The sequence below is a fragment of the Periophthalmus magnuspinnatus genome, chromosome 12 (assembly GCF_009829125.3).
Source record: "Periophthalmus magnuspinnatus isolate fPerMag1 chromosome 12, fPerMag1.2.pri, whole genome shotgun sequence".
Taxonomy (NCBI): Eukaryota; Metazoa; Chordata; class Actinopteri; order Gobiiformes; family Gobiidae; genus Periophthalmus; species Periophthalmus magnuspinnatus.
In genome coordinates this window covers 7,462,369-7,475,682 of record NC_047137.1, presented here as the reverse complement: position 1 = coordinate 7,475,682, position 13,314 = coordinate 7,462,369, and the positions used below count along the sequence as shown (strand labels likewise).

Sequence of the window (13,314 nt, the reverse complement as noted above, 5' to 3'; positions counted from 1 at the left end):
GCATTATTAAATCAAAATGTAAAAAAGAGAATACAAAAATACACTATCTTGAAGCCTCCAGTCGCTATATTTGAATATTTATATGTTTAAAAATATATTTCAAAAATCTCAGTGCACAAGAGAAATTGCTTGACCAATTGACTAATCAAAAAAAAAAAAAAAAAAAAAAGAAAAAAGAAAAAAAAAATGCTGACTAGTCGACAATAAAAATAAATAAATGAGTAATATTTTAAAAATGCCGCCCTAGTTAAAAGCTTAAAAAAGTACCTTTTGCATTTCTTTCCTGGAGATAGCACTTCACCTTAGAGATAGAAAGAATAATCACACTTTGGAACATTCTAAAAAGCGATAGATCAGTGTTTTGTTTTACTGTGGAATATTTTAATCAAAGGGACAACATTTTCACAGAAAGAAACTGGAGGCCCTCGTCCAGGACAAAAATGTTAGGTTTGTGGAGATGCAAGCCTGGTCACTGTAAGGACACATATTTTTCAAGATTTCCAGTACAATAAACACAACTTGAACACAATTGAAATATATTTATTTTTTGTCTAACAAGTTACATACTGTGGCTTTAAGTTATTTGTATCTTGATATAATCTATAATAGCAGGCAAGATATCTGTAGCTGATTTCGTGTCTTTTTGTTTTAGTTTGCTGATTCACTAGTTTTTTTTTTGTCATCTTTAGAGATTTTAGTGAAAAGCAGACATTTTACCAAACAAACAAGTCAAAAAAAATTGAGAAATCCCTTTGTAGACAATTCAAAACACATTTTTAATATAGTTTACAGACTCTACGAGCGCTATTGCCAAACTTATTGCAACGGACATGCAATGCTAGCGCTTTATTTCCACGCTTCCGAGCTTTTCGAGTGCGAGAGGTAGCAACACTGAAGCTCAACAACGTGAACACAAATGAACCTAGAAAATGTCATGAACAGAACAGGACAAGTGCAGTACATGTCCTGTATTCTGATCTGAGGCCGGTCCAGCTGCTAATACTTGAGAAGTGAGGGGTAGAATGGTGTCACATATGGACCCTCTGGGAACAGTGCATTCAAACACATGGTGGAGTGTGACTTTGATGAGACATATTAAAATAGTCCCCAACACTTCAAGGCTCTGTCCTACATAAAGATTTAAAGAGATGGGAAGAATAAATAGATCTGTACCATGTGCTTCAATGTACGGTATGTGGCACATCACCTGCATGATTAAATGGAAATAGAAAGTTACAACCATACCTCGGGACGTTCTCCGTGCAGATAGATTCGTTTTATGGGCGACAGTAGCTAAGTTGTCCACCAAGGTTGATCCGAAGGTTGGCGGTTCAAATCCTGCTCTCAACATAAACATCATTGGTTGAGCGGTCAGATCAACTGACCCACAGGTTGGTGGTGCGATTCCAGCTCCCACATATGAATGCTGTTGTTGTGTCCTCGGGCAAGACGCTTAATCCACCTCGCCCCCGGTGTATGTGTGTTTGTGTGTGAGTGTTTCTTTAATGTAAAGTCTTGAAGTAAAGTAAAGTGCCTTGAAGGTGGAAAAGCGTATATATAAAAATGTGACCTTTGACCATTAATGCAGTGCTGTAGAAGATTAAACAAATAAAAAGGAGGCCCTAATCCAGTGAAGCTAACTCGAGGCACTTCTCTGTCTGTATCTCTGTGACTAAAGTTAGACTTTGATCTGGCTTTGTTTCAACACAGTCTGATAAAGAACTGTCTTATGGAACTGCAACAGGTGAACTGATTTGTGCTGTTAAAAAGTCACTCTCAAATATCATTACTGTCCAATGCTAGATAGAATTGGCCAACAGTTTATTTATTTATTTATGTATTTATTTATTTAATCTTTTGATTTCAGTTAGTCACTCTCACACATGAATGCTTGTATTGAGTCTCCCAAAAATGTGTTATGTAAATTAATTTTGTATTTTTTTCCCATCAAAATACAATCAGGCTGTGTTTGCTAATGTATGCATTGTGTTACCATGGTAACAGTAACGGCTGAACATTCCACCACAGACATACATGCAGGATCCTCCAGCGTAATGTCACTGCAAAGTATAAATATAAGAAGCCTGTTGGTTCATTACTGTCTACTATCTTCACTTCCCCCATATGAATACGCTATCACCGCATGTACTGTACTACCTAAACTCAATATACATCAACACTGCAGGTATGAATTTATTCCTCTCGTGAGACGCGACAGGAAGCGACTATCCTCCTACTGATGTGTACCATATACCGGCTTCCTGGATTTGGGAATGTTATTAAAGAAAACACTCAGTTCTATTCTAGCACTTTATAGCTCAAAATCTTGACTAATGTTTCTTTCAGCGCTCCGGGACTGCTGCCAATGGAGACATTCACGATGGTGGCTGTGAAGATGCTGAAGGAGGAAGCATCGGCCGATATGCAAAATGACTTCCAACGAGAGGCGGCGCTTATGGCCGAGTTCGACCATCCAAATATTGTCAAGCTTCTAGGTGAGTTAGGATTTTAATAGAGAATATGTGTAGAAATGGTTCGGTGTGTGTGTTTCAGACAATACAATATCAGATAGTTGTCTTGGTGGTGCCCGATATTTGCCGATATCTGTACAAATATTTTTGAAATGAAATACGAACTGACAAACTAGTACAAGAATCACATTTCAGAACAAGCTTGTAGAGATCTAAGCTACAGATTTAACAGTTTTTATGCAGAATAAGACAGGAGATTTTGTTATGTGAGGAAGATATTATGGTGCGATTTGCTAATTTTGTCCATTCAGGTTGAGATTTTGATTCGATAGCGATTAATCTTGTCTAACAGATCAAATACGTGGGAGAAGAAGTAGTCAAGTTCACCGATTAACGTTTCCTTTTTGGCAAAATTTGAACTAAATGCAGTTTTCTACAATATAATATAGATGTGTTGTACTTTTAAAAATGACCAAATAAACATACAACTACCTCTTAACTTCTTCGCTAAATAGAAATAATGATCCTCCTACAATATATCGAAGTGTTACCAATGCCAATCTATGAAAACATCCCCCAGTATTTCTAATATTAATAGCAGCGATATATTTGCACGTCCCTACATCTGTGTTTTGCATGCAGACATTCCCAAGACCATTGTCATATCCTTAGAGTGTAGTTTTCAGTGCAAAAACAGATGTAGGCAAACTGAATTTAAAGACATAAATATTTGCCAAGACAAGCTCACGAGAACGATATTAGCAATCACTGCACTTCCTGCTACTGGTTTGAACCTTGAGCTCACTTGACCCTCACACTGAAATGGAAAGTCTTGGAATGTCTCTATTAAACCTAATGGATGAACAATGAATTAAAGGGACTTAAAGGGAATTAAACCATATCTGGAGTTTTGTTTGTTTCATTAACACATATTTAACACATAAACCCTCCATATTTAGGCTATGTTCTTATGTCAAACTCAAAATGTGATGTCATGTGGTAATACAGGAAGTGCTCTACTATCTCTTCACTGGGGTCATTTGGATTATTTTAGACTGAAGAAAAGGTGAAAGGTGACGTTAACTTGAAAACTACCACTACATAACATCACAAGAACAGAAACAAGAACAAAACACAACTCATGCATTTTGTGTGACATTTAGGACCTTTAACATGTAAGCTATTTAACAATCTGAACAATGCACTACCAAATAAGTTATATGTAATCAACAAGTATATATATATAGTAGTATATTTTAAACATAAAATGTGTTTGTGGTTGCCATATTGACATATTAAAGGGATATTGATACATATTACTTCACTGCATTAAAGCGCCGTACTGTTTTTTTCCCCATGTTTTTTGAGAAAAATGTGTCCCTGTACGGATATATTGTATAGGCAGCTCTTGAAGTCAAAATATGTCTGCATCTAATTAGAAAGCATTTTATTGTCCGATAATCAGGAAGTGCGCATTAGCATTCTAGTTGTTGGTAGGCTTGTTGCCAAGGAAAAACTCTGCTCTGGTCTCTGAATCTGAAAAGCACTTATAAACTCATTGCGGTGAATAATTAGAATGGTTGGAATGAATAAGGGGAGGAATAACTTTCAGCCACTGCAAACCATTTGGAATGAACTAGTTTGGGGTTTTTTTTATAGTAAAAGTCAGGTACAGCACCTTTAACAGAATATCAAAATACATTCTTAATTAATCAAAAAATATATTGTTATTTTGGAAGCAACTACATTGGTTAAATAAATGCTTTTATGTTTTAGAAGTTTTTTTTTGTTTTGTTTTTTTTTAAGCAAGTTTATACAAATCAAGAGTTTATACAACACAAAACTAGTAAATTTCCACAAAATTAAAAAAAAGAAAATTATCCTTTCCCCCAAATTATTCTGAAGTGCAGTTGAACAAATGTTGACAACCCATTACCTAACCCTATTTAAAACTAAAGTAACTATAGTAACACTCAAAAATGATTCTATGATCATTGGTTGGAGTATTTTGTCTCATGAACGTAGACTAGCCCACACAATCAAAACACTGATTTTGCGATGATCTAATCCCTTCTCTGAATTAGCTATTTCCAATTTCATCCTCTCACAGCTGCATTTGACATCCTTTATATAGCACCATTGAATCCCTGGATCAGTGCATTGGCTCCAGTGTAGAAAAGTGTAAAAACAGACGAAGAAAACACAGGATGGACATTGTTACCGGGGTTACTGGTCACCATTGTTCACATAATCGCGAGAGCTGTAGGCCTTTAGTCATTTATTTGATTAATCTGTCAATGCTGTTTCAATCGAGCAACATTTGTAGCAACAATCTACCCTTAGAATAACCCTAACCCTACCTGGAACTAGTTTAATATGAGGAACATTTCTTCAGCCCACACAGCTGCTTTTGACATATATAGCATCTCCGAATCCCGGGATCAGTGCATTGGCAAGTGCAAAAACAGATGTAGGCAAAGAAAATGAGATCTGCATGGTTGAAAACAGGTTAGTAAAAACGTGGTTGTAGCTGTTACTGTTTTTAGTAGCCTATCTATTCTAATCAACCGAGATTGTTTACAGGAAATATCAAGTAACTCAATAATACATTTTTTTTTCTTTAGTAATCTAGAAACTGCCAGTGACACACGAGTTGATTCAATTATGACACTAATTATGACGCTAATACTACACCTCAAAAATATCACCATGAGCCAACAGAGCATGTGTTATTAGATCTCAAAATGGAGTCTTGGTGTTTTGCAGTTTTAGCGATGGGTCAAAACTCTTCATCCCACTGTTGACCTTTTGTTGAGGCAGCTACCGTTGAAGCGCGCTCTTGTTTCTCTTGGTCATGCGTGAGATACACATAGGAACCATAATTAGACAGCGTTTCCCGGGGGGACTGACATACGCAAACCCCCAAGGACGTTTAACACTGATGACCTACAACTTTGCTATTTGTGGTAATATAGTTGTTTACATGTGTACTGTTAAATGAAGCACAGTTATTTGAGGGTATAGTGTAATAAAAGATGAAAGGCACATAGGAGTCAGACCACTGCAAAGGCGTTAAGGTCACAGTATATAACACTGTCGAATCGAAAATGTCATTTGCTGATTGTGACCATTCAAACTGCAAAGACTGCTATTGCATTGTTGCTCATGATGTCTCATTATGTATAGAAGTTGTAGTTTAAGTCTCATTATACGTTTACATTATCATATTAGTTTAGCTGTCCATATGTGAGTCTTCTCTCAAATGCTCCTGGATGTGTTTACAGTGTGAACTTTGAATTGGATTCCAGACTTAATACAAAAATCTAATCAAATCTAAACTGCAATGCTTGTTAGAATAATCACAGATAGATATTTGTTCAGCCTTCCAAGGCCCCATGTACTGTAGTGCAATGCCCATCATAAAATCTAATGAATTCAAATTGTAAGTAGATTGCATCTTTACTGCCCTCTAGAGGTTGAAAATTCACCCCTTTGTCCCTTTGGTATAGTATGTCATAAAAGAAAAATAAACCTCACACCAAAATAAAACATCTAAAATCAACACAATTTTTATTTATTTATTTTTATTTTTATTGTCCACCTTTAAAATAGTATTAAACTTTTATTATATATTTGGAAAATAGCTTACGTATTTGGCAAAAGAATTTGCAACATTTTAAGAAAGGACTAGAATCTAAAACAAAGCTGTGTGGTCTTGAAACTTTGAACGACAGCCCAATGTGAGATTTTAATGAATCCAAAGGGTTTTATAGTCAGTCTGATTGATATCAACTGGTGCCAAGCACAAAGCAGTTAAGTCATTACAGCCATAATGGAGTGTATTGTAGTCACTCCAGTCATGTTTGGCACATTTTGCTCAGCTATAAAAGTTGTGTTAAGTAGATGGTGTACTTCTGCTACCCCATAATGTTGATTAGTTATGAATAAATCCAATCGCAAGTCTTCAACTATTTACAACAAATTTTAATGTTGTATTTATTGCGATTGATGACTATCCAAATTGACAAAAGTTTCAAGTTTGAACTCTGATCAAAACAAACTTAAAGTGGAACTAAACACCTAATACATCACTACTGTGTATATGGTGTTTCAATTGCATTAACTATTGTTCTTAGTCTTTTTTGGCAACTTTAGTGCAGTCTAGGTACATTTGCAGCATTCTGGTCAAAAAAAGTCTAAATGTCAAACACCTGGCTGCAGGGGTGGAGTTTGAAGTATGAATACCTGTTAAACCAATCACACTGGTTCTTACTGTATAGCTCTAAACCCTCGTCCTCCCTCACTTTTTTCTTTAGTCCTCGAGGTACAGCCCAGTTTAGCTGCTATATTTGAAATGTGAGTGGAGTTTAGGTGTTTAGTCCCACTTTAATTTACAGACGCCACTTTCAGAAAATTAAAATGCATGGAGCAACTGTAGTCTGTAGAAGGTTAGAAAACTATCTAACTTTTCAATAGCATTTTAATAATATTAGCCTTTCCGGTTATTAATCCAACACAGGAAAGCTCAAATTTCCTAAAAATTGGTTTAATACTATTTCTATATATTTCTATATTTCCGCAGTTAATGCATGTTTCACCTTTGTTTACATTAGCAACTAGAACCAATATGACGGCAGGTGGCAAAACCCCATTGCTCCTCACCTTAACACTCCTCACCTTTTGTCCTCTCTGCAGGTGTGTGTGCAGTGGGCAAACCCATGTGTCTCATGTTCGAGTACATGGCCCACGGAGACCTGAACGAATTCCTCAGGCGGCGCGCTCCCACCCAGTCCAGTCGCGCCGTGAGCCGAGCTAGCATGTCCATCCGCAGCTTCGCCTCCGAGTCCGACTGTCCCGGGCTCACCTGCACCGAACAATTCTTCATTTCCAAGCAGATAGCCGCGGGGATGGCCTACCTCTCCGAACGCAAATTTGTGCACCGTGACCTGGCCACCCGGAACTGTCTGGTCGGGGAAGACATGGTTGTGAAGATCGCAGATTTCGGACTATCTCGGAACATCTATTCTGCCGATTACTACAAAGCCAACGAAAACGACGCTATTCCGATTCGCTGGATGCCCCCGGAATCCATTTTCTACAACCGCTACACTACGGAGTCGGACGTGTGGGCATACGGGGTGGTGCTATGGGAGATATTCTCACATGGTATGCAGCCATATTACGGGATGGGTCACGAGGAGGTCATATACTACGTAAGGGACGGTCACATTTTATCCTGCCCGGAGAACTGCCCCGTAGAGCTGTACAATCTCATGAGACTTTGTTGGAGCACTCATCCGGCGGATAGGCCTAGCTTTAGCAGTATCCACCGAATACTAGAGCGCATGTACCAGACGACGGTCAACACTAACGCGGAAGTAGTTAGCACAGAAAAAATCAGTACTGAGACGCCAAACCCTGAGAAGGAGGCAGACTGCTGAAGGTAAAAAGCTACGTGACCACTTAAAGACTTCTAAATACCAGCGGTGAACATCTATACTCGTGAAATTGTTTTTTTAATTTGATGTTATGAGCAACAATATTTCAGTATTCATTGTGATCTATATTTCAAACTTTTTTGTTGCTAAAGATGTCTGTGTAATCCCTCAGTCCTCCAGGTTTGATCCACAGAAAAATTCAAATCTGTCAACTGGGCAAAACGTCGTAGGAGTGAAGACGTCAGTTCTGGTCAGATTACTGGTGGACACTGCCTTATATCTATCTAAATAAGCCAACAAACAATAACTGTAAACGATTGATTTGTTAGTTTCAGTGTAGTTACTCAGATTACACTGAAGAGGCTTGGATGAGCAGTGAAATGTCTTCACTCCCACAACTTCTTGTCCAGCTGACAGATTTGAATTTTTCTTTTACCTCTCTGTTCCAAGTTCCCACATTGCTGCATGGACTGCTAGATATCTGTTGAAAAGCTCCATTTAAGCCTCACCATGGATTAATTAGTCTCTTTTAAACCTTTAATTCTCACTGAAATGCAATCCATCAGCAGTTTTATTTAACAGTGATCAGCATTCATGTGCATGTGCAGTTTGTGCTATAAACAATACATTTGCATGGCTTTATAAAAAGTCTTCATTTCTAAATTTTTTAAAGGGCCAGTACCTTACTTTTATTTTTTGAAGCTCAGGAAAAAACCCTTTTACTCTATATTGTGTAAAACTAGCTATTTGAGGGAAAAACTGACTGAATGTTGCCTATACGTTGGATTTTTGTTGAACCTTAAGGATAATATAACCCAATCAGAGACGTTGATAATGGAAACTTGTTACAGACAGACTTTTGTATATTGGTTTATAGTTTATTATCAGAAGAGAAGGAACTATGTGGGCTAACTATTCTGATCCATGTTCTTCACTCATGGTTCAAAATCAGACACCGGCCCTTTAAATTTCAGATGGTGATGAAATGACTCAGATTTTTCAAGTTGATGGTAACATAATCTGACTTTATTGCGAACTACTACATTTCAAATAACCTTCTAGTAATCTTATATCGGTCAATAAAGCACATCCTTTCTTTCACTGATTTCTTTATTTGATATGTAATATATATTATGTGATTATGAGTGTTTTTATAAAATCGTAATAACTACATTTTGTGATTCCAAAGTGGCACACAATCACTTTAGGATTGTTGCTGTTGATTCCATCGTTGGGTATTGTGTTATTTACTTTGATTGTTTTATATAAGTGTATTAATAATGATCTATGATGTTTGTATTTATCTGAAAATATGATATTCTGGACAAACATTTGTTGGTGTCATTACTACATTTGTACATTATAGATTAGTCTGTATTTGAATTACATTTGACGAAATTAAGTTACATTAATAATTACCTACAGATAGTTGAAAAGGGAATGGATTTGTACAGTTGTGTATTTTCTTTTAAATGAAAAGGCTTGTCCAGTTTTGGCAATAATGCATTTTATATCATCGACATAACATGATATTTAATGTTTGAATTAAACTATGTTGTCATGATATTCAAAGGTCTATTTTTTTTCTTTTTTACAACTTCATATTCATATTGTTGCAATCAATGTAATCCCCCGCAGTTCCTCCACTTCCCTCTCGGGGGCACTCTGCATTTCTCACTCACACACCATACTGTATTTACTTTCCTCGTTGAATCCCCATGACACTTACAATAGCTGCATTACCCAAACACGTTAAACATATCTGTAGTGGACTTTTGTTGGGGGACGATGTTGAAAATGCTTATTTCTGAGTAAGTGCGTGTGCAGGGGATGACCAGAGTAAACTGTTTGGACAAGGGCGAGCGCAGTTTGGCTTGTGACGCTCCATCTGTCTTCTGCTACATCTAAACTGTGCATGCACCTCCACACTGTACTCCCACTTCCTCCTCCCACTCCGCCTGTCTATGCATTTACAACCATTTAGATGTTTAGACAGGGACACATATAAAAAAGGCAGATTTGACTTTACAACTTTATGGTATTTCCGCAGAATTGGATTGATGTTACAGTATTTGTAAAGCTTATGATTGAGAAATGAATTATGTGACTATATTTTAGATGTTTGCACAATGACATACAAGCAGTGACACAATATGAACAGACCAAAGAACATCTGGAAGCAAAATATTATGAATAGGATTACAGGAGAAAAAAACACAAAAGTGCAATCCCTTTTCATGGATTCCAGGGAAATCATTCCTTCCCGATTTGAAGGATTTTGCCTAATCCAAAATATATATAACAACTATAACAAGTATAACTATAACAACAGAGCACTGCCAAATCCTTAAAATCACAAATGAATCCTTATGCCTGAAACTAATGAAAATGATTTGTGGTATATGCCCCACTTTGTTCCTAACCATAACCAAACTCTAACCTTAAACATTTACTAATCTTAACCTTAACCCTGTATATCCACCTATTCCTGTTCACAAACTTCATCACTTTGAATGACCAATCACTGCAGACTGTCCCTTTGAAGCATACTTTATAGCACCAGCTCATATATTCACTTAAGAGACTTTAAAGAATGATATATCGGTTCGATATTTGGACGTTTTAGCGTATCGTCTCTAGCATAAGCCAATATTTTGTTTGGTCAATCGGCTGTTTAGAACATACACACAAACATACACACATACACACAAAGCTTTATATGAAAACTTTAATACAAAGAGATAGCTACACAAAACATGGCTACACAGCTCTCTTTTAGGTTTGTGGTATAAAAGAGCTAAAATAAATAAATAAATAAATAAATAAATAAATAAATAAATAAATAAATAAATAAATAAATAAATAAATAAATAAATAAATAAATAAATAAATAACATAATAGATAAAAAAAATAAAAATAAATGAATAAAAATGTATTAATTAATTGACTACAAACTCCCTCCAGAGTTTGTAATAAATGTTGTATTTTTATCTTTTTTTTTTATCGTCCTAAAAATATTGTCAGAGCTTATCGGCCATCGGTTTCTCTGGATTATAGACACTTGATAAACTAATTTTACAAAAGGTTCAATTGACAACATGCTGAGGCCCATATAACTCTGGAAGCAGTAAGATGAAGGAATATCCAAAACAGACAATGCATGTTATTATACGGGTCCCCCAATTTGTCAAAAAGTTAACTGACAACAATAGCACGGTTGTTTGAATAATGCCAAAAGTTTCTGCCTTGATAAACCCATACAAAATTAAAAAAAAGTCTACAGGCCAATCCTATGAATATCTACAGGGCAAGACTTATTTTGCTCAAAAAAATAGAAAAAGGGCCTTTAAAGCTAAAATGCTGGTTTTACACATACTGATTTACACCCTTATAACAGTCCTCTGCAACATTCATAAATTATTTTTATATTGATGCAATGACGGAGATGTCCCAATCCACTCACTCATCACTGGCCCAGAGGAACTTCCTGTGTGGCCTTGCCAGCTCTGTGCTATGATTGGCTACTGAGGGCAGAGACAGGAAGCAGCTCACCATATATCAGTCAGCTGGGGGCCGGCAATGCAGAGCTGTGGAACAACAAACAAGGCCAAGGGTGCACGTGAATGCATCAAGGTTCAGTCAATATGCACACAACACACACTGGCTAAAGGACACATATTATGCAAAATGTACTTATTTATTTATTTATTTTTTTAGCATGTAGATTGTGGAATATTATAGCCAAAGAACAACATTTCCGTGGAGACAAGCAGAAGGAAGCCCTCCCCCAGGCCAAATAAGAGTCAGGTTTACGGAGATGCAAGCCTGACATATTTTCAACATTTTCTAGTGCGATCAGTTTTGCTAAAATGTGAGCTGGTGGGGCTTTAAAATGAAAATTTGATGGAAGAAATGGTAATATAGCAAAATAAAATTGGCTGCTTTTATGCCCAAGACCCATTTGTACTTGAGTAATAACATTCCTGCAAAAACCATGACTAATTCCCAGACTTAGCCAGGACAAACAGACATAGGCCTTTTTGTGTTGAGTTTGCATGTTCTACCTGTGAGGTTAGTGTGTTGTGAGTACTCATATTGCCCCACCACAAAAAATAAAAAAATAAAAAAATGCACTATATGTTAGTCTATTCCAGTCTTGTCCAGTCAAGTCTATTAAAATGATTTAACCTTTACTCACAGTGAATTTATGTAGTGACCATGATCTGTGTTTTGTCTGGTTTAGTGTCAGCTGATTTATGCCTCCCTCTCCTATAAAAACACTGATAGTTGCAGTCACGTATGCAGCTCCAGGAAACATTTGGCCCTTGTTGCTAGGTCTGCTCTTTCAGTCCTGTCATGTCAGAAACACAGTGGCGCGATCCTCAGACAGTAGCTTTAAACACACATCACTAAAACTGTTGCATAACGTTACACTCTGTAATGAAGATGGATTACAAGGAGCAAGGTCAGGATTATAGTTGACATTTAGGAGAAGTATTTAAAAGTATGCATGTGTCAATTATGTCACAAAGTAGATTTTAAAACCAATATCGTGGAAATAATTGAATACCGTGGAAATAATTGAATCCAGCTCCCATCCCACTGCTGCCTTTGTGCTTCCTGCCATAGAAGTTTGTCTTATATGGTTGTCCTGTGTCATTATTGTTGACTTATTTTACTAACCCCATGTGAATTTTGTCTTTTTATATTGCTGGCATTCTCATTCATTGTCCCTGTTTAAATAAAAAAAAAAAAAAAAAAAAACAAAATCCCCTTAGGAGTATAAATTCTAGCACCTCCAGATTGAAAGTGGCCTCCAGATGAAAGCCGAAAAAGTTTCGATTTCTCAAACATTGCCATGGAAATGTTGAGTATACTGGGTTTCAGTTGGTGAAGGCTTCATTGCATTTTAGTAATATGATACACAAACATGAAGTTTTTATACACAGATCTAAACTAGAACATGTTGCCTGGGATCCAGAATACTCACTTCTCCAATACTTTACAAAAGTGTGAGTCTGGTCACTGGTGAAAAAATATCACAGGGGGCTGAAAACCATCACAGATTTCTGCAGAATCAATGGGTAAAGCACTAAACTTTTTACTTTTTTTACTTTTTACTTGTAAATCATAGGTGACCAATGAGCTCCTTCATTTCACGTGTCACTGAAAAAAACAGGTCTGATTGCATCCTACTGTCTGAATCTGGCTCTAGCGGCGACGAAGGGAGTGGTGACCAGACTGATGAAAAAATACAGAGAGATCAATCTGTCATTCAGGTAAATAATCCAGCGCGCCACTGAAAGCAAAAGAGAGTGTAATTTTCTTTTTAATGTGAAGTGATAATGCATGAGATGACTCATTCACTGCTAACAGTCATGGCTGTATAAATATTGTCAGTAAC

At 36.7% G+C, this 13,314-nt stretch overlaps 1 protein-coding gene across 1 annotated transcript in view; it reads left to right on the top strand.

The window, feature by feature from the left end:
* The window catches only part of musk (muscle, skeletal, receptor tyrosine kinase), a 47,225-nt gene extending 39,265 nt beyond the window's left edge, over window positions 1-7,960 (top strand). Inside the window, exons 16-17 of the mRNA XM_033975897.2 lie at window positions 2,347-2,495; window positions 7,167-7,960. Of these exons, the coding sequence (XP_033831788.1) occupies window positions 2,347-2,495; window positions 7,167-7,912 (895 nt within the window). The 3' untranslated portion in view covers window positions 7,913-7,960. The remainder of the gene's footprint in view (window positions 1-2,346; window positions 2,496-7,166) is intronic.
* The last annotated feature ends 5,354 nt before the right edge of the window (window positions 7,961-13,314 follow it).